This window comes from Bombina bombina, chromosome 3, assembly GCF_027579735.1.
Source record: "Bombina bombina isolate aBomBom1 chromosome 3, aBomBom1.pri, whole genome shotgun sequence".
Classification (NCBI taxonomy): domain Eukaryota; kingdom Metazoa; phylum Chordata; class Amphibia; order Anura; family Bombinatoridae; genus Bombina; species Bombina bombina.
In genome coordinates, this window is record NC_069501.1 from 981,942,111 (window position 1) to 981,965,357 (window position 23,247).

The 23,247-nt window shown below is 38.2% G+C and overlaps 1 protein-coding gene across 1 annotated transcript in view; it reads left to right on the plus strand.

The window, feature by feature from the left end:
• The first annotated feature begins 272 nt into the window (after positions 1 to 272).
• KCNH3 (potassium voltage-gated channel subfamily H member 3) overlaps positions 273 to 23,247 on the plus strand; it is a 407,712-nt gene continuing 384,737 nt past the window's right edge. The window contains exons 1-2 of the mRNA XM_053708084.1: positions 273 to 491; positions 2,528 to 2,641. Of these exons, the coding sequence (XP_053564059.1) occupies positions 2,563 to 2,641 (79 nt within the window). The 5' untranslated portion in view covers positions 273 to 491; positions 2,528 to 2,562. The remainder of the gene's footprint in view (positions 492 to 2,527; positions 2,642 to 23,247) is intronic.

Here is a 23,247-nt window from a genome sequence, read left to right on the forward strand (position 1 = left end):
CCTTTGTTTTTTATGTGTAAATGTAGATATGTGGAACTTTGTTTTTTTTTGTAAGTATGTGACACTTGGGTTGCTAAATAAGTTTGTTTACTTAAAATCATATTGTTTTGTTAACAGAATTTCTAAAATGAGTTCACTGTCCTTGTAAAAAATAATCAAATGTAGATCTTTATTTGAAAGGTTTTCTTCCACCTGTCATAGTTATACACACATATAATTGTGAACTTCTTCATAGGCATGGTCCCTTTAAGAAAAAGATAGGGTGTGCCAAGAGTAGCTATGGAAACCTCAAGCTGACAATAAGGGCAGATCTGCTCCCAACCAGCTTAGATAAAGATGAAAACCAAGATGCTATACAGCCATGGAAGAGAGAAGCTGTTTTGTGGATATTGAAGTTCAAGTATAGCAGAAGAGTTGTGATGAACTCTGTGAAAACTGACAACCTGAGAGCCAGATCGAAGTGGGAGACACGTAATTGTGACGATGCTCAGGTGAGAGCAGGAAAAAGCCAGGGAGAATCTAGATGTTACAAGCCCATTGTGGTACGAATACAATTAACTCATAGCTTGCTTTAAGTATGTAGAATACCTTTAACCCTTGTGTTGCAGCAAAAAGCTGCACTAAGCAGTACCTCAAACATTTTTGGTCAGTTAGTATTTCTAATTATATTTTATTTTTTATTCTTGTGAACTAATGATGATGCAAAATGTTGTTTATAATTTTAAATGTTATATAAATACTATACATATATAGTACATATAGATTATTTGATAAAACGTTTGCCTAGAAAGTGTTTAAATAAACAGTAAATTCTACTGCCAACATGTTGAAAAGAGTGAATATAACAGATGGACAGGATCAGACAAGTATAGACATTTTTTAAATAATTTATTTGATGGTGAAATTGCTTGTTAGAGCGCAGTCCCTCAGGTATTGTACCCTGTTGGCTTTTATCTGTTTGTTTGCTAAGTAATTATTACCTCATCCTTTGTAAGCTGATCTGTTTGGACCTTTCTTTTTTATCATAAGCTCCTTTTAAGAATCATTTTTTACACACATGTTGAATACAGTTTGATAGAAAATTATTAAACTTTTACAAAATATTTTATTTGTTAGAGATATTTTATTTACTAAATTTATTACTAAATTATTATTTTATTACTAAATCTTTCTTTTTAATTTATTTAACTCTGGAAAAGTTATTCATACTGTAAGCCATTCCAAATATAGATAGATTGTGGAGGCAATGTGGAGAAAGCATACTTACTGTATACTCCAGTCCGCAGCCATATCCTTATTAGAAGTCGCACAGAGGTATATGTGGTTATTAACCCCTTTTTAGTGCCTCTCTTTAGGCTAAGAAAATATATTATGAAAAATATTCACTCTGCTCCACTATTTGATACATTGCCTTGCATTACAGTTAAAATACTATCTTAATCTCCTAATTATCTAAATAACTCACATAAATATTCTAGTGTTAGAATACCACATATGAAACATTATGTACTGGATTACGATGGAGAGCGCTAATTTATCACGTGCTTGCAAATTGGCAAATTTGCCTATTTGCGGACGCACGATAAACAACCATCCATTACAAGTGGCTGGTTATTGCTACAGCGAGCTCGCAAAAGCAATTAGCGCTTATAAAATTAAACAGAGATCAAATCTCTGGTTAATTTTATAAATGTACCCCAAATGTCCCCCAAAATACAGTGGTGTGTATTTTATTAAAAAAAATAAAAGTTGTAGCCTTTATCTTTTTTAATAAAATAACTGCACCAGGTAGTTTTTAAGGGCAAAAGTTGGCGGGTGTGGGGTGTTAAAAAAACAAACAAAACAGCACTGATAAGTGCCTTTACATTGCGGTCTATGGCAACTGTGTTTTCCCAGTAAATACATATGTATATGCTTATATACATATACTGTGTATATATATATGTGCGTGTGTGTGTGTATATATATATATATATATATATATATATATATATATATTTACAGTGGATATAAAAAGCCTACACACCCCTGTTAAAATGTCAGGTTTCTGTGATGTAAAAAATTGCTGCCATCGCTGCATGACTTACCTCCTTCGCTGCGCTAGTTCTCATGCCGTGTCTCATGTCATGAAAACGAGGCTACCATTGGAGCCTATGGAAGCACACTCTATTGAGCGCATAGCTTCCTAGCAATCACGTTTAGAAACGAGATGACATTGCTTTCTAAAAGTCAATTAAAACAACAATAAACTGTTTTCCTACCTGAATAAACCTGAATAAAAATGTATTTTATGTGGTTGCTCACCAATGGATTTGTCACAAACAGCCAATAAGCAATAAATCTCTAAGTCTAAAAGTAAAAATCTATTTCTTATTTAGTTTCATTACTAATTTTAAAAGGCTTTTATTCATCCTTTTTTTTCATGCAAACCAGATCAGTATGTTCAGAAGAAATTTGAGTTTTATGTCCATTTATAGATTGCTTATTTGGCATAACGAATAAACAGACGTTTTTGTTTCTCATGCAGCCTAAAGATGGCATGTTGGTGCAGTCAGCAATAATATGATGCCAGCCATGAGGGGTCTCCTTGCTCCTCAGAATACATTCCTAGATACCATAGCGACAAGATTTGATGGGACGCGTGAGTATTGTCTCAGCTTGGGCTACTGCTCCTACCGTTATTTATTTACCGCTATATAGTTTCATACATCATACAAAATTATACATTAAACACTCACAGTAAGATCACAAACATATCAGTGAGTCATTTTGTACACTGAGTAATACATAACAGACACATAACTAGCAACAATAACCAAAAATAACATATCTAAGGTGATTTTACATTTACCTCCTGGAAATGAAGAACATTACTCAAAAAACATTTATACAAAATGACATAACCACAGTTTCTGGAGGAAAAAAAATATTATCTGTAGTTGTTTAAAGCTATCTAAATAATCACACTGCCTTTTTTTAGGATAGAAATTTACAACTAAGTGCTAAAATACACATTTATTGCCTCATGTTCTGCAAGTTTCATTTAAAGCTTAAAGGGATGAAAACCAAAAATAATATTTCCGGATTCAGATAGAGCATACAATTTTAAATAACTTTCCAATTTACCTGTATTGTCAAATTTGCTTCATTCTCTTAGTACCCTTTATTAAAGGAGTGACAATTTACTAATGAGAGCTAGCCAAACACATTTGGTGGGCCATTCACAGTGCATATATGTGCAGCCACCAATAAGCAGCTAGACCCCAGTGGTGCATTACTGCCTACTTAGATATGCTTTTAAAAAAGGCCACCAAAAGGACAAAGCAAATTAGATCATAGAAGTACATTTTAAAGTTCTTTAAAATTGTATTCTCTATTTAAATCATGATAGAAAATGTTTGGGTTTCATATCTCCATAAGCAGCATTTCAAGTCAGGAATACTTTATTAGCATGGCAATATTACATGTGTTGCCAAAGTAATATGTTACAATAAAACAGATCAATAACAATTTATAAAGAAGGTTACTTAATCTGATTGGGGTTCTGGTCATGTGACAGTCTGTTACATGTTTTGCTACTATCCTTGTAGCTTTGTTTTTTCTCCCAAGAGTACACATAAGGGTTGAATTATCAAGCTCTGAATGGAGCTTGATGCCCCTGTTTCCGCACAAGCCTGTCACACTGCGCACATTGTCTGGCTTCCCTAGGTCTCCATTTTGCCTTATATCTGCCAGTCTCTATTTCCAGCTAGTGGTCAGAGATTCTGTATTTAGTGAGTATCTGTCTGTGCTTTGGGTTGGTGACACTTGTGAGATACTCTGCGAGTTTGTACTCTCTTTGTAGAGACCTGTAACTCTCCAGCTTGTTCTGTTGGCCTATCTGTCCCTCCCAATGCTCAGTGTACCTCTCTTTCAGAGCTGTTTGTAAGGTGTTTAGAGACACTCTCTCATGGGCTGTGCTGTCACTTACTGTATGTTGTTTTGCAGGTCTGATATATATTCACTAAATGATTTTAATGCTGGGTCACAGAGTGCTTGGTGGTGGAGTGTACTTGTGTCACTATTTGTGAGGTGACACCAGAATTTGTACACCCTTTTTTGCATTGGTAGCAGCATTGGTAATCTTCCCAGCTCTACTCTGCACCCATTGTTAGGGGTACTTCTGTGTACCCACAGTGCAGTCTTGTCCCATTCTTGGCATTAATTGTATTTTTTATATAAATATATGTGTGTGTAAGGAGGTAGGCTTTTATACATGAAATAGAAAATTAGTACCAATGTAAACAGAAGAATTCTTATTCCATTTAAATTAAAAAATAAGGGCTTTGAAGAGATGTATATGCTTTACATTTTTGTATGTATCTGTTTCAAATAAAATATCTAAACATTTATATATATATATATATATATTTATATGAACTGCTGCAAAACAATTGCCTGCAAACAACATCAAGAGACAACTATTCTTTTTAAATAATATTGGGATCTTAGTCACACAATATGGCCATATTTTGCTTAGTCAGTCACCACTTACAAGGTGCCCCAATTAGACTGGTCCTAACACTACTCTGCCACAGAGGGCTTAATCATTCCTGCTTTTACTCTCCATAATAGAATGAGACTCCCTGGCCTTTTATTCACATTTATTACACTGCCATGAGCACACCTGAGCTTGGGTGGGGTGTTTAAACCAATGGGAGATGGTCAGTCTCCCTGATTACTTTTAAATACAAATACAAAATTTGTTTTTTTAGCACACCTTACAAAATTTATATACAACATCTGTGAGTGCTGCCAATATGACCCAGTAATTACACAAACAAAGAGGTATTGGCGCACATCAATTTTTAAAAGCACAACATATATTTTTGAACTGCTGCAAAAAAATTGCCTGCAAACAACATCAATAGACAACTATTCTTTTTAAATAATATTGGGATCTTAGTCACACAATATGCTTAGCCAGTCACCACTTACAAGGTGCCCCAATTAGACTGGTCCTAACACTACTTTGCCACAGAGGGCTGAATCATTCCTGCTTTTACTCTCCATAATAGAATTAGACTCCCTGGCTTTTTATTCATAACTATTACACTGCCATGAGCACACCTGAGCCTACACACCCCTGTTAAAATGTCAGGCTTCTGTGATGTAAAAAAATGAGACAAAGAAAAATCATTTCAAAACTTTTTCCACCTTTAATGTGACCTATAAACTGTACAACTCAATTGAAAAACAAACTGAAATATTTTAGGTAAAGGGAAATAAAAATAAAAAACTAAAATAATATGGTTGCATAAGTGTGAACACCCTTGAACTAATGCTTTATTGAAGCACCTTTTGATTTTATTACAGCACTCAGTCTTTTTGGGTATGAGTTTTTCAGCATGGCACATCTTGACTTGGCAAGATTTGCAGACTCTTCTTTGCAAAAACATTCTAAATATGTCAGAATGTGAGGTCATCTCCTGTGCACAGCCCTCTTCAGATCACCCCACAGAATTTGAATTGGATTCAGGTCTGGGCTCTGGCTGGGCCATCCCAAAACTTTAATCTTCTTCTGGTGAAACCATTCCTTTGGATGTATGCTTTGGGTCGTTGTCATGCTGAAATATGAAGTTCCTCTTCATGTTCAGCTTTCTAGCAGAAGCCTGAAGGTGTTGTGCCAATATTGTCTGGTATTTGGAACTGTTCATTATTCACTCTGCCTTGACTAAGTCCCCAGTTCCAGCTGAAGAAAAACAGCCCCAAAGCATGATGCTGACACCACCATGCTTCACTGTGGGTATGGTGTTCTTTTGGTGATATGCAGTGTTGTTTTTGCGCCAACATATCTTTTGGAATTATGGCCCAAAAGTTCAACTTTGGTTTCATCAGACCAGAACACCTTTTGCAACATGCTTTTGGGACACTTCAGATATGTTTTTGCAAAATTTAGCCGGGCTTGGATGTTTTTTTTTGTAAGAAAAGGCTTCCGTCTTGCCACTCTACCCCATAGCCGAGACATATGAAGAATACGGGCGATTGTTGTCACATGTACCACACAGCCAGTACTTGCCAGATATTCCTGCAGCTCCTTTAATGTTGCTGTAGGCCTCATTGCAGCCTCCCAGTTTTCTTCTAGTCTTTTCATCAATTTTAGAGGGATATCCAGTTCTTGGTAATGTCATTGTTGCACCATATTTTCTTTACTTGATGATGACTGTCTTCACTGTATTCCATGCCTTGGAAATTCTTTAGTACCCTTCTCCTGACTGATACCTTTTAACAATGAGATCCCTCTGATGCTTTAGAAGCTTTCTGCTGACCATAGCTTTTGCTGTAGGATGTGACTAACAAAATGTCAGGAAAGACCAACTAGAACTGCTGAACTTTATTTGGGGTTAATCAGGTGCAGTTTAAATGATGAAAGGTTGAAGTTGCAGTGAATTCCACTCTGGGACTGATGTTCTGGGCTATTGTTGTTATTTAAGTAATATCTTCTCATATGCTACGTGTCTTTTGTATCATTTGTGTAATACATACACTGCAACACTGATTATATATTTTTGTATTTCAATGTAAATTAGATATGATGTCTAGTGACAGCGGTACCGTTTAGTCCTTTACTATCTTTTAACAGGTTGATATGTTTATATATTTGTTGGTGTTTGCTCTTACTTTCGGAGGGCTAATAAATTAATTTTTTGTTCCATAGTCACGAGTGCTGTGTTTTCCTCTCTTTCAAACGATAGTAATGTATACCCATTGAGTTCTCTCTTGATATTTTATAGTTATATTATTTTTGAGGACTGCACAGTGTAACTAATATGTAATGGAACGTTTGTAACAGTACACCTCTCTTCCTTTTTGTATATATATATATATATATATATATATATATATATATATATATATATATATATATATATATATATGTGTGTGTATGTGTGTATATATATATATATTATAGTATGTGTGTATATATATATATATATATATATATATATATATATATATATAAGTATATCATGTATTAAAAGATAGACAAATTGAAGTTATAATTTGCATAACCTCATAGATCTGTGAAACAAGTATTTTGACACAACGCCTCCTTAATTATATGTTTCACATCTCGTTATCTGTACAACTGTTGGTAAGTGACACAAGCTCTGTTTAACCAGCTGAGCACTTGTAGAAATGCCAGAGAAGTTTAATCAGAAAATGAAATTACAGATGTGTTGCAGCTCATACAGATTAGAGTCACACTGAGTCCTCCCTCCTTTGTATAAATAGCAGTAATAATACTCTGTGAGATTTTACTCCTCCACAAAAGCATTAATACATATTATTTAGTTAGAGAACTGCAGAATATAATCGAGTCAACAACAAGATAATGTTCTAGTGAGAAGCAGGAGAAGCGTGCATTTGTTAACAAATAAATTATTATCTCACTTGGAATAACCGGTTAACATAAATATACAGTATATACAAAAGAAAAACAATCATCATTTGTTCTAAAGTAAGGCTCACTGAGTGATGCAGTATAAATAGACTGTCTATCTATTCATCTGTCTATGTATGTAGCTAGGTATCATATTATATATCTCATTGGAGACTTTTAAATCACCAGCTATTTATTTACAGATTGTTTAGTAGTTTCAGCTCTCTCTAAAACGTATTTGATTTAGTCTTGTGTAATTAGCTAGCAGTGTGGAAAGCGATATAATTCTTAATTTGTAAAATTTAAATCTATATTAAAGGGAGATAAAAGTGCATAAAGAAAATACTCTGTGTTGGAGCATTTTATTATTGCACTATTGCTCGAGAGCAGCAATGCACTGCTGGGACCTAGCTTAATACGTTTGGTGAACAAATGAAAGAAGGTATATATGTATAGCCACCAATCACCAGCTAGCTCCCGGCAGTGCAAAACAGACCCAGAATGGCCATTGGGCACACCAGGTAAATTCCTGGTGGGCCAACCAGTTATCTTGGCCCCGCTCACCAGATGGTTCAAAGACCTGTAGCCAGTCACAGAAGAGCAGTTTGGTGGATCTGGAAAGGTTCTACTGCTTGGCAGTACATATGTAGCACTCCACAACACTTAGGATACTGAACAAAGGGGTTCCAAGAAACCACATTAAAAATCCCCCAGTAGAAGGGGTAAAACTTAGCTTTTATTGTTTATTCAAAATAAAATAACAATCGCCTAGATTACGAGTTTGGCGTTAGCCTTAAAAAGCAGCGTTGAGAGGTCCCAACGCTGCTTTTTAACGCCCGCTGGTATTACGAGTCAGGCAGGAAAGGGTCTACCGCTCACTTTTCTTCCACGACTCGAGGCTACTGCAAATCCCCTTATGTCAATTGTGTATCCTATCTTTTCTATGGGACTTGCCTAACGCTGGTATTGCGAGTCTTGGAAGAAGTGAGCGGTAGACCCTCTCCTGGCAAGACTCCTACCGCATTTAAAAGTCAGTAGTTAAGAGTTTTATGGGCTAACACCGGAACATAAAGCTCTTAACTAAAATGCTACAAAGTACACTAACACCCATAAACTACCTATTAACCCCTAAACCGAGGTCCCCCCCCCACATCACAAACACTATAAAAAATTTATTTAACCCCTAATCTGCCGACCGGACATCGCCGCCACCTACATTATACCTATGAACCCCTAATCTGCTGCCCCTAACATCGCCAACACCTACATTATATTTATTAACCCCTAATCTGCCGCCCTCAACGTCGCCGCAACCTACCTACACTTATTAACCCCTAATCTGCTGACCGGACATCGCCGCCACTTTAATAAATGTATTAACCCCTAAACCGCCACACTCCTGCCTCGCAAACACTAGTTACATTTTATTAACCCCTAATCTGCCACCCCCAATGTCGCCGCTACTATATTAAATTTATTAACCCCTAAACCTAAGTCTAAACCTAACCCTAACACCCCCCTAACTTAAATATAATTTAATTTAAAATAAATAAATTTAACAAAATTAAATAAATTATTCCTATTTAAAACTAAATACTTACCTATTGGTTGATGCTATCAGCCAATCGGATTGCAGTTCAATCTGATTGGATCAGCCAATAGAATTGACCTCTCATTCTATTGGCTGACCTAATCAGCCAATCGGATTGAACTTCAATCCGATTGGCTGATAGCATCAACCAATCTGATTTTTCCAACCTTTATTCCGATTGGCTGATAGAATCCTTTCAGCCAATCGGAAGTCGAGGGACGCCATCTTGGATGACGTCATTTAAAGGAATATTCATTAGTTGAAGGATGTTCCGCGCTGGAGGTCTTCAAGATGGAGCCGTTCCTCGTCGGATGGATGAAGATAGAAGATGCCGCTTGGATGAAGCCTTCTCCCGGTCCGGATGTCCTCTTCTGCCCGGATAGGATGAAGACCTCTGCCGGTCTGGATGTCCTCTTCTGGCCCATCGGATGAAGACTTCTGGACGGATCGGATAACCACTGGTGCCCGGCTGGGTGAAGACGGCTCAAGGTAGGGTGATCTTCAATGGGGTAGTGTTAGGTTTTTTTTAAGGGGATATTGGGGGGTTTTAGAGTAGGGGTGTGTGGGTGGTGGGTTGTAATGTTGGGGGGTATTTGTATTTTTTTTACAGGTAAAAGAGCTGATTACTTTGGGGCAATGCCCCACAAATGGCCCTTTTAAGGGCTATTTGTAATTTAGTATAGGGTAGGGCATTTTATTATTTTGGGGGGCTTTTTTGTTTTATTAGGGGGATTAAATTAGGTGTAATTAGTTTAAACTTCTTGTAAAAAAAAAAATTGTGTAATTTAATGGGTTTTTTTTGTTATTTAGTGGGGGGTTCCCGTAATTTAGTTTATTGAATTTAATTGTAATTAATTGTAGGTAGTTTAGGTAATTAGTTTAATGATAGTGTAGTGTTATTTGTAATTGTAACTTAGGTTAGGATTTATTTTACAGGTAATTTTGTACTTATTTTAGCTAGGTAGTTATTAAATAGTTAATAACTATTTAATAACTATTGTACCTAGTTAAAATAAATACAAAGTTGCCAGTAAAATAAAAATAAATCATAAGCTAGCTACAATGTAACTATTAGTTATATTGTAGCTATCTTATGGTTTATTTTACAGGTAAGTATTTCGTTTTAAATTGGAATAATTTAGTTAATTGTAGTTATTTTATTTAGATGTATTTAAATTATATTTAAATTAGGGGGTGTTAGGGTTAGGTTTAGGGGTTAATAAATGTATTATAATAGTGTATTATTTAATATCGTTGCAGCGGCGTTGGGGGGGGCAGATTAGGGGTTAATAAATATAATGTAGGGTTCGGCGATGTTAGGGGCAGTAGATTAGGGGTTCATAAGTATAATGTAGGTGGCGGCTATGTCCGGAGCGGCAGATTAGGGGTTAATAACTATAATGTAGGTGTTGGCGATGTTGGGGGCAGTAGATTAGGGGTTCATAAGTATAATGTAGGTGGCGGCTATGTCCGGAGCGGCAGATTAGGGGTTAATAATATAATGTAGGTGTCAGCGATAGCGGGGGCGGCAGATTAGGAGTTAATAAGTGTAATATTAGGGGTGTTTAGACTCGGGGTTCATGTTAGGGTGTTAGGTGCAGACATATTTTTTATTTTCCCATAGGAAACAATGGGGCTGTGTTAGGAGCTGAACGCTGCTTTTTTGCAGGTGTTAGGTTTTTTTCCAGCCAGCTCAGCCCCATTGTTTCCTATGGGGAAATCGTGCACGAGCACGTTTAGACAGCTTACCGCTACCGTAAGCAACGCTGGTATTGAGGTGAGATGTGGAGCTAAATTCTGCTCTATGCTCACCTTTTTGCGGCTAACGCCAGGTTTAAAAAAACCTGTAATGCCAGCGTTGGCTTAAGGTAGCGGTGGAAAAAAAGGAGCGTTAGAGCCGCAAGCCTTACCGACAAAAACTCGTAATCTAGCCGTTTGTGCATTAAAAACACAGAGTGATAAAGTGGTTGCATCTGCTAAATAAGTAAATCCTTAAAGGGCCACTGTAAGTAAATATTTTCTATGCCTGTTACTAACTAACTACCCCAAATACGCTTTTTATCAATAGCATTTCATTAACATATCTCTACCGTATATCAGAAATCTTGTCTGCAAATTTAATTGTTTTCCAAACCCACTTCGTGGGTATCCTTTGCTCTGTACCAATACGTTTACAATACCTAGGTTTCAAAATGGCGCTTTAAACACAAAGTTATTGGTTTAAGTATTTTGAACACGCAGTGCTGAAAATAGTGGGCAGGATAACGTGACATCATCGGCAAATAAAAGATATAACTTTTAGAACGTTATGAAACTTTGTTTTGGAGAAAATATAGGTCAGTAGGTTTTAATTAATGTTTATTAACTTTAATATGTTAGTTGTTTAGCTTAAAAATTATAACAGAAAGTAATCCTTTAAGGGTAAAAGTAACCAGTGATATTAGGTACAAGATGTCTTTTCAGCTGATAGATCCTGTACTGGTAAAATAAATAAAGTCAAGTTTGCTGTTATTGGAAATTTACTTGCTGTGCGTCGCAAGGGGGGATGGAAAGATAAACCTCACTATATATTCATGTGTTGGGGGAGCATAGCCCCTTCTCATTGGAGTAAGGAGGCAGCAGCACATCTGTTAACTTTAGAGCATTTGATTTAAATGACATGGGCGCACATGGATGTGGAGGGTGGAGCAGGACAGCTGTGCAGCATGTAGGAGCTGCCATGCTCTGTAGTCACTGCTGCTGTCCTGCATAAAAATATCAATTGGAGGCATCCTGTCAAGTTGTAAAATGTAGAAGAGGTACGTTTATGATTGTAGCAGTAGCAGCTGCTTTTCACTTCACTGAGGGAATGATAGAGGTAGGTTAAAAAGATGAGTGTATGCCAAGAAAGTGGAGTACTTTCTTATTTTCAGACCTAAGGGGCTTGAATAAATGTATATATCTGTTATTGTATGTATATCTGGATCATGTGAGAGAGAGTGTGTAAGTGTGTGTGTTAGAGAGAGAGTGCGAAAGAGCGTTTGTGTGTGATAGTTTGTGACAGTGTGTCCTTGTGTGTTTGAGTATTGTCAAATAATAAATTGGGGGGGGGGGGGGGGAGTGGTGGAAGACAACTTTGCCCCAAAATGCCCAGGCGTTATTTTGGTCCCATATAAAGATTTATTTATTTTTTATCCCCAAGTAAATATCAAAGTAACACTATAAAGAGGAAAGTTGATGTAGATTTATATGGTGGAAATTTAGTAGGGTTTTATCTGTGCAATCTGTTTAAAGCCTGTTAACATAACATTTTTATCCGTGCATCTTATTATCTAATTTTTTATATTAATTTTATTAATTTTGGCATAATTATCTGTATTATGTGATCAACCTCTTTAGTTTTAGCGCTATTTATTGTATTCAGTGCTCTTGTAATCTTCAATATTTCAGGCCAAACTAACCGATCCTTACGTGATAGAATACGGGAGCACTTATGGCATATAGAACACATATCAACTGATACTGCTCTATACAAGCATTTCCATGAAATTCATAAAGGGAATACAAACCAGTTTACATTTTGGGGTATTAAAAAAAGTTAATCTTGATAAAAGAAGTGGCAATATAGGAAGCAAGTTACTGAGACACAAGCCAAATTGATATATAACTTTAAAAAAATACACCCTTTAGGGCTTCACACAGAATTCGATTTGAATTTCTTATTTAAAATATATATATATATATATATATATATATATATATTTTTTTTTAATTAAATTCTATTTTTATTAATTTTTATTATTTATCTCACATGCACTTTACCAATGAGAAAAATGGTAATGTATTCCACTTAATTATTGAGACCCCTGTTATTTAAATAGAATTTTAAGACAAAATAATTACTTTCTAATAACATTAGATGAGTATTTTAATTTGACAACTTTTTTAATAGCACTAGATAAGTAATTAAAATTATAACAACCTATACAGCCATTAGAAAATATTGTGAAAACATTGTTATAATGTCTATTTATCAGTCACTTTATTATAATAATAGCCATATAGCACTTTATAATAACCACTAGATTTATTGGGGCACAATCCTTTTTCATATGTTATTTACTTTTATGTGTTACCACCCTTCTTTTCATTTAATGTTGTTAATAAAGAAAAATGTAATATCTTTAGAAAATTCTTAATGTTTTTAGACTGTTTCATTAATTTATTTATTAAACGGACATAATACCCAAGGGGTCGATCCGATAAAGATCGTCGCCCGCAAAAGTCGGCGACGCCAATATTTGCACGGGTTTGGTATCCTATATACGGCGTAACCTAGAAGTTACGCGCGTATATTTTCTGCCGTCGCCCGTAGTTTTTTGGGCCATAGGCAGGTATACCAAACCCGCGCAGTTTGGTATCCAATATACAGCGTAAGGACTTACGTGGCGAAAATGGAGAAATCTTACTCCATTTTCACCTTGCCACAAAAAGCAGCCGTAAGAAGCCTTACGCTGAGTATTGGAGCCCAGTAACTCCCTAAACTGGCTGCTAAAATAAACCTAACACCTAACGCATGCGCAATGTCTATCTCCCTGTCAACCGCGATCTGCTAAAATAAACCCTACACCTAACGCATGCGCAATGTCTATCTCCCTGTCAACCACGATCCCCGCCGCAATCCCTAATAAAGTATTTAACCCCTAAACCGTCGCCATCTACCTACCCTAAGTATATTATAGTTAATATAGTTATTACATTATATATATTAACTATATTAACCCTAATTATATTAGGGTTAATATAGTTAATATAGTTACTATAGTATTTATATTAACTATATTAACTCTATCTAACCCTAACACCCCTAACTAAATTCTTATTAAATAAATCTAATTCATATTATAAACTAAAATATTCCTATTTAAATCTAAATACTTACCTATAAAATAAACCCTAAGATAGCTACAATATAATTAATAATTACATTATAGCTATGTTAGGGTTTATATTTATTTTACAGGTAAATTGTTAATTATTTTAACTAGGTATAATAGCTATTAAATAGGTATTAGCTATTTAATAGCTACCTAGTTAAAATAATTACCCAATTACCTGTAAAATAAATCCTAACCTAAGTTACAAATACACCTACACTATCAATAAATTAAATAAACTACAAATATCTATCTAAAAATACAATTAAATAAACTAAACTAAATTACAAAAAAAACAAACACTAAATTACAAAAAATAAAAAAAAGATTACAAGATTTTTAAGCTAATTACACCTATTCTAAGCCCCCTAATAAAATAATAAAGCCCCCCAAAATAAAAAAAATTCCCTACCCTATTCTAAATTAAAACAAGTTCAAAGCTCTTTTACCTTACCAGCCCTTAAAAGGGCCCTTTGTGGGGGCATGCCCCAAAGAAAACTGCTCTTTTGCCTGCAAAAAAAAACACAATACCACCCCCCAACATTACAACCCACCACCCACATACCCCTAATCTAACCCAAACCCCCCTTAAATAAACCTAACACTACCCCCCCTGAAGATCTCCCTACTTTGTCTTCACCCACCCGGGCAGAACTCCTCATCCGATCCAGGTGATGTGTTCCAGCAAGCGGCAGTGAAGTGTTCTTCCATCCGGGCGATGTCTTGAAGCATGCGGCAGAGAGTCTTCTTCCATTGGCGATGTCTTCAAGCAAATCGGCATCTTCAATCTTCTTAGTTCGCTCCTCCGCCGCGGAGCATCCTTCCGGCACGACGACTTCCCGACGAATGAGGTTCCTTTAAATGACGTCATCCAAGATGGCGTCCGCCGAATTCCGATTGGCTGATAGGATTCTATCAGCCAATCGGAATTAAGGTATTAGGTAGCGGCGGGCTCCGGGAGCGGCGGTTTAGGGGTTAATACATATTTTATTGTTAGGCTAGTGAGGGGGGATAGCGGATAGAGGGTTAGACATGTCGGGCTATGTTAGGGAGGCGTGTTAGACTTGTCGGGCTATGTTAGGGAGGCGTGTTAGACAGTGCGGGTGATTTAGACTTTAGTTAGGTTTTGTAGGCGCCGGCAGTTTCTAACGTGCCGCAAGTCACTGGCGACGCCAGAAATTTGTACTTGCGCAGATTTCTGGACATCGCTGGTTTATCAGACTTACGGCACGTTAGCATCTGACTTGCGCCGCAAACTACGATCTATATCGGATCGCGCCCTATATGTTTAAACACTTGAAAGTGATGCAGTATAGCTGTAAAAAGCACACAGAAAAAATCACAGACCTTCTCACTTAACTGAAACTGCCACATAACTTTCTACAGTCTAAGAACACAGAAAAAATCACAGACCTTCTCACTTAACTGAAACTGCCACATAACTTTCTACAGTCTAAGAACACAGAAAAAATCACAGACCTTCTCACTTAACTGAAACTGCCACATAACTTTCTACAGTCTAAGAACACAGAAAAAATCACAGACCTTCTCACTTAACTGAAACTGCCACATAACTTTCTACAGTCTAAGAACACAGAAAAAATCACAGACCTTCTCACTTAACTGAAACTGCCACATAACTTTCTACAGGTAGCCTTCTGGGAAACAGCTTCATTATATTTTACCTGCTAAGTTGTTTATTGTATGTGTTTGTATATTTAGTGATAATTCCTTTTGTTTTGTTTTTACTTTAAATGTATATATTACAGGCTGTGCTAGTCATAATTTGCATAGTTTAAGCAGCTGTTGTACATTTATCTGTCTAATTGTCTTAATGGTTTTATTTCACTCTTATATGTCTGTCTTATCTCTAATATTTTGTTTTTTGATGTGTTTTTTGGTTTCTGCATGACTGACCCTTAGCTTAAAATGTCCATAAATGTACCCTCCCACTCATTTTAACACACTTTTTCTGGACCATCATTAACCAATTTATCTCTCTCCCTTTACACAGTCTAAGAACACAGAAAAAATCACAGACCTTCTCACTTAACTGAAACTGCCACATAACTTTCTACAGGTAGCCTTCTGGGAAACAGCTTCCCTCCCACCCTACCCCTCACCCCACCCACCCCAAGTTCACTTCCTCATTTATAGATAGTCTCCCACACAACTTTAACTCTCCTGAAATGACAGGTGCACACACTGATCAGCACATCCTTCCATTCCCTTAACCCCATAGAATACACAGTACTTTTATTATATTATGTTTCATATACCTTTCATTCCCTTATGCAATTGCTACAGTAATTCTGTGTCTTATGTTTTTAACTGGTTCCCAATTCTGTAAACATGCTCAATATATTCATATTCCTTTTTGCTACCCTTTGTCTCTATAACAAACTACACTATTCAATTACTCCTTCTCCCTCTCAACCTGCACTGTTCATTAGCCCATCTCTCCTAAACTCACCTTACTTTTCTACTCATGAACTTTACCTATTCCTAAACACTCTCTCTACCCCCTCCACCCCATCTCAAAAGCAGTCTCACTACTGCAAATCTGTATCTCATCTCATGTCACTCTCCCTCTTGCTTCTACTTACTGCTGGTGACATCTCCCCTAATCCCGGTCCCCAACCACTGACAAGCCATGCACATCCATGTGTACCATCCCATAGACTCAGAAAACAAAACTCTGCACACCTTTCTCACATTCCTCTTGCATCTAAAGCCACTACCCCATTCACCTGTGCACTCTGGAACTCTCGCTCTGTTTGCAACAAACTCACTTCTATACATGACCTCTTCATCTCCCGCTCCCTCAACCTTCTGGCCCTAACAGAAACCTGGCTCTCTCCCCTAGACACAGCATCCACTGCTGCTCTGTCACATGGGGGTCTACACTTCAGCCACACTCCTAGGTCTGGTAATAGACAAGGAGGTGGTGTAGGTATTTTACTTTCCTCTCGTTGCACCTTTCAACAAATACACCCTATCTCTTCCCTCACTTTTCCCTCATTCGAAACCCACATGATTCGCTTATTCTCCCCTCTCTCTGTACGTGTAGCAGTCATATACCGACCCCCTGGCTCCGCAACTCAATTTCTAGATCACTTGGCTGCCTGGCTACCCTACTTCCTTTCCTCTGACACCCCTGCCCTCATTCTTGGCGATTTCAACATCCCCCTTAACAATCCCACTGCCTCATCTGCTAAACAACTTCTGCAACTCACTTCCTCCTTCGGTCTGTCACTATGGACTGATTCTCCCACTCACAAAGACGGTCACTCCCTTGACCTGATCTTTAGCTATCGATGCACTCTCTCAAACTTCTCAAACTCCCCTTTTCCTCTGTCTGACCACCATCTCCTTACCTGCAACATTTCATCCCTTCCTACAACTCTCCCACCTTCTACTCCTCACACCAAACTTCACAGAAGCATTAGGTCTTTAGATCAGCAACAACTTGCTAATTCCCTTCATCCACTCCTCTCATCCTTCTCCTCCTTTTCCTGCCCTGAACAATCTATCTGCCACTATAATTCCACCCTTATATCCGTCCTTGACAATCTCGCCCCTCTTACCACTGCTAGGAAATCACACACTCATCCCCAGCCCTGGCATACTCCTCTGACACGGTACCTACGCAGATGTTCCCGTACTGCTGAACGGCATTGGAGAAAATCACGGAGTTCTGATGATTTTCTTCATTACAAATTCATCTTGAACTCCTACTACTCTGCCCTTAATTTCCACAAGCAACACTACTTCTCTACCCTTATCTCTAATCTTTCTTCAAACCCAAAACGTCTGTTCTCCACTTTCAATACTCTCCTCCGCCCTCCCCCACTTCCTATTACAACTTCTCTGTCAGCCCAAGACTTTGCCAGTCACTTCATTAACAAAATTGACTCCATCAGAAATGAAATCAGCTCTCAACACAATTCCATTCTCTCCCCCCCTCAAATACTCTCACCCAACCACAACCCTCATAACCTGAAACTTAGTTCATTCTCCCCTGTTACTGAGGATGAAGTTTCAGCACTTATACTGCGCTCTCACCTCACTACCTGTCCCCTGGACCCTATCCCCTCACAGCTGCTCCCCTCTCTCTCTGCTACCCTTACCCCTATACTAACACACATTTTCAACCTCTCCCTCAGCACTGGTACATTTCCCTCATCATTGAAACATGCGCTGGTCACACCTATCCTCAAAAAACCTTCCCTTGATCCTACCTCCCCATCCAACTACCGCCCAATTTCCCTCCTCCCTCTTGCTTCAAAGCTTCTCGAAAAACTAGTATATGCACGCCTATCCCATTTCCTTACGTTAAACTCCCTTCTTGACCCGCTGCAATCTGGATTTCGTCCCTATCACTCCACAGAGACAGCTATTGTTAAGGTCACCAACGACCTACTTACAGCCAAATCAAAAGGCCACTTCTCTCTGCTTATCCTCCTTGATCTGTCCGCAGCCTTTGACACGGTCGACCACCCTCTTCTGCTCCAAACCCTCCAATCCTTCGGCATCTGTGACACAGCCCTCTCGTGGCTCTCTTCCTACCTGTCAAACCGTACCTTCAGTGTAGCCTTCTCTGGGGCCTCCTCTGCCCCGTCACCACTTTCTGTCGGAGTACCGCAGGGCTCTGTCCTCGGTCCCCTTCTCTTCTCTATCTATACGTCATCATTAGGTTCCCTAATTAAGTCCCACGGTTTCCAATATCATTTGTATGCCGATGACACCCAAATCTACTTCTCTGCACCAGAACTATCTCCTTCCTTGCTAACCCGTGTCACTAACTGTCTTTCTCACATCTCTTCCTGGATGTCCTCTCACTACCTCAAGCTAAATCTCTCCAAAACTGAGCTCCTCATTTTCCCCCCTTCTTCCAAAGTCTCCACCCCCAATATCTCTATAACTGTCGACAACTCCATCATCACCCCTACCCCGCACGCCCGATGTCTCGGGGTCACATTCGACTCAGATCTTTCCTTCACTCCTCACATTCAGTCATTGGCTAAAGCCTGCCGCTTTCACCTTAAAAACATCTCTAAAATTAGACACTTCCTTACACAAGACACAACTAAGATTTTAATCCACTCTCTTATTCTTTCCCGCCTTGATTACTGCAACTCTGTCCTCTCTGGTCTCCCCACCTGCCGCCTAGCTCCTTTACAATCCATAATAAATGCCTCTGCCAGACTCATCTTCCTTACACGTCGCTCTTCATCTGCTGCGCCTCTCTGCCAATCCCTTCACTGGCTTCCTCTTGCCTCTAGGATCAAACACAAAACCCTCACTCTGACATACAAAGCACTCAACTGCACTGCTCCCCCCTACATCTCAGACCTTGTCTCCAGATACTCTCCCTCCCGTCCCCTTCGCTCTGCTCATGACCTCCTACTCTCCTCCTCTCTTGTCACCTCATCACACTCCCGTTTACAGGACTTCTCCAGACTGGCTCCCATCTTGTGGAACTCTCTGCCTCGCTCCATAAGACTCTCTTCTAGTTTTAAAAGCTTCAAGTGCTCCATAAAGACTCTACTGTTCAGGGACGCATACAACCTACGCTAACCTTTCCTAATACCAGTTCCTCTCCTCCACTGCAATCCCCTGAACCCTCTTAGCATGTAAGCCTAATAGTCCAGCTGTTTGTGGATCACCTTCTTAAGAGCTGACTACAACAGTGCAACTCTTGGCAGGGCCCTCTACCATATAATTGTTTTGTTGTACTCCCCCTTTGGTTATAGCGCTGCGGAATCTGTTGGCGCTCTACAAATAACCGATAATAATAATAATAATAATAAGGTAGAAAAATCTGATTGGCTGATTGAATCAGCCAATCAGATTCAAGTTCAATCCGATTGGCTGATTGGTTCAGCCAATCGGATTGAACTTGAATCTGATTGGCTGATTCAATCAGCCAATCAGATTTTTCTACCTTAATTCCGATTGGCTGATAGAATCCTATCAGCCAATCGGAATTCGGCGGACGCCATCTTGGATGACGTCATTTAAAGGAACCTCATTTGTCGGGAAGTCGTAGGTAAGGTAGATGGCGGCGGTGTTAGGGGCTCACTTTAGGGGGTTATAGATTTAATATAGCTGGCGGCGGTTTAGGGGTTAATAACTTTATTAGGTAGCGGCGGGCTCCGGGAGCGGCGGTTTAGGGGTTAATACATATTTTATTGTTAGGCTAGTGAGGGGGGATAGCGGATAGAGGGTTAGACATGTCGGGCTATGTTAGGGAGGCGTGTTAGACTTGTCGGGCTATGTTAGGGAGGCGTGTTAGACAGTGCGGGTGATTTAGACTTTAGTCAGGTTTTGTAGGCGCCGGCAGTTTCTAACGTGCCGCAAGTCACTGGCGACGCCAGAAATTTGTACTTGCGCAGATTTCTGGACATCGCTGGTTTATCAGACTTACGGCACGTTAGCATCTGACGGCGACTTATATGGGATAGCTCGAGTTGCGAGCTGAAACTGCGGGCGACGCGGGTTCCCTCGCTTGCGCCGCAAACTACGATCTATATCGGATCGCGCCCTATATGTTTAAACACTTGAAAGTGATGCAGTATAGCTGTAAAAAGCTGACTAGAAAATATCACCTGAACATCTCTATGTAAAAAAGAAAGATATTTTACCTCAAAAGTTTCTCAGTAGCCACCTCCCATTGTAAAGGACTTCTAAGCAGCAAATCAGTATGTCTGTTCAGGGACAGCGGAAGGAGCGAGCTTTCGTGCAAACTCATCTTATTTCCCTATTCAGTGTAAGGAAGTTTACAATGAAATCTCATGAGAGTTAAGTGAAATCTTACGATATCACAGTAAGAGTTCATGACCTCAGCACTTCATTTCCTCTTTTTTTTTTACCTTTAGCTGGGCTGCAGCTGAAGTATAACTTTTTACACAGAACTTACTCTGTTGAGCTGAGGAAATTGTGAGGTAAAATATCTTCCTTTTTTACATAGAGATGCTCAGGTGATATTTTCCTGTCATCTTTTTACAGTTATAGTACATCAGTTTCAAGTGATTTAGCATATGAGTATTATGTCCCTTTAAGTGAGAATGTTAAAGGTAACCAAGATGCTAAGTTTGATTGGCTCATAGATATGTCAATCACTGATTATACATAAAAATGTTTTTTAACTGGCTGAATACAAAAAAGAATGGCCAATGAACATAGACCACAATACTATTTAAAGGACATTTTTATACACAGAGAGCATCTTGATAAGGGCCACCAGGCCAAACGCATAGATAAGAGGTCACTGTTATTGGATTATTGACAGAGCGACCCCACTGGAGAGCTTTGACAAGTTGGAGGTATTCGCTGTGGAGCAGAGTGGATCCACTTATTTGAAGCCAAATACACAGGAATCACTACCATAGCTCATCTGTCAAAGACGTCACTAGCAGGATTAACTGTGAATTACAAAGCATAGTGGAGTTCTATACCGTTGGGAGATACAAATAACCACTGAGGTGAAATATGCAACATCCAGCCAATAGAGAACTTGAATTGAGTCACGTGACCCAGAGGCGCACCCGGTAAACAGAAAACGCCAAACTCACTGCTGGTTTGTTTGCACACCGCAAGTGGGTAAGAATATTGACTACACGCAAGCAAACTTATTTATCCACTGCAGTGTGATTTTTAGACTATTCGTGTACCGGTACATCATTTTTATACGTATTTCTAAAGTGAATCATTGCCATTCAATCTAATACAGCCAATTCTCACTTATTTTGTGATTACATTGAGCTCATTCTATGACTTATGTTTTTTCTTTTAATAGTTATTCAGTAAATCTAAACTGATGATTTCTTTTTCTTCAGTTGTCATGAAAGTTACTTTTTTCTCTGGGTATCTTTGCTAAAGTGTATACCTAGGTTATCTTGTGAGTGTGAAGATGTTTGAAGCACTATGTGGTAGCAGTTTTGCTACAAAGCTTATATAACTCTGAGAAATGTAGATTGGTTGTAGATATTAGTGATCATCACTTTTATTTAACAAGAATATAGAATTGACTGATAATCTATCCTTCCTCCAAAACAAGCTACTCCAGTTATTTCTTGTTATATATGTAATTGTTTCATTGTATCTCTATGCTGATTGCAAAAAAAAAAAAAACACCAATTATTTTAGATTCTGATTTATGTGCATGAAATTTGGATTGGTATGTGAATTATTTTAAAAATATAGTCTATGTTTGTAATAAATGTGTCTGGGGCTTTCCAGTGGTTATTACTGGGTTTGCATTAAGAACAGTGTTTCTCAACCGCAGCGCCATGGAGCTTGAATTTTCAATAGCAGAAGATTTATGTATGGATATGTGTATATGTGTGTGTATATATGTGTATATATGTATGTATGTATATGTGTGTGTGTGTGTGTGTATATATATATATATATATATATATATATATATATAATGTGTATGTATACATGTATGTATATGTGTGTGTGTATATATGTGTATGTATATATGTTTATGTATATATATATATATGTATATGTGTGTGTATATATGTGTATGTGTATATATATATATATATGTATATGTGTGTGTATATATGTGTATGTATATATATATGTATATGTGTGTGTGTATATATGTGTATGTATATATGTATGTATATGTGTGTGTATATATGTGTATGTATATATATATATATATGTATATGTGTGTGTATGTATGTGTATATACAGGGAGAGCAGAATTATTAGGCAAATGAGTATTTTGACCACATCATCCTCTTTATGCATGTTGTCTTACTCCAAGCTGTATAGGCTCGAAAGCCTACTACCAATTAAGCATATTAGGTGATGTGCATCTCTGTAATGAGAAGGGGTGTGGTCTAATGACATCAACACCCTATATCAGGTGTGCATAATTATTAGGCAACTTCCTTTCCTTTGGCAAAATGGGTCAAAAGACGGACTTGACAGGCTCAGAAAAGTCAAAAATAGTGAGATATCTTGCAGAGGGATGCAGCACTCTTAAAATTGCAAAGCTTCTGAAGCGTGATCATCGAACAATCAAGCGTTTCATTCAAAATAGTCAACAGGGTCGCAAGAAGCGTGTGGAAAAACCAAGGCGCAAAATAACTGCCCATGAACTGAGAAAAGTCAAGCGTGCAGCTGCCAAGATGCCACTTGCCACCAGTTTGGCCATATTTCAGAGCTGCAACATCACTGGAGTGCCCAAAAGCACAAGGTGTGCAATACTCAGAGACATGGCCAAGGTAAGAAAGGCTGAAAGACGACCACCACTGAACAAGACACACAAGCTGAAACGTCAAGACTGGGCC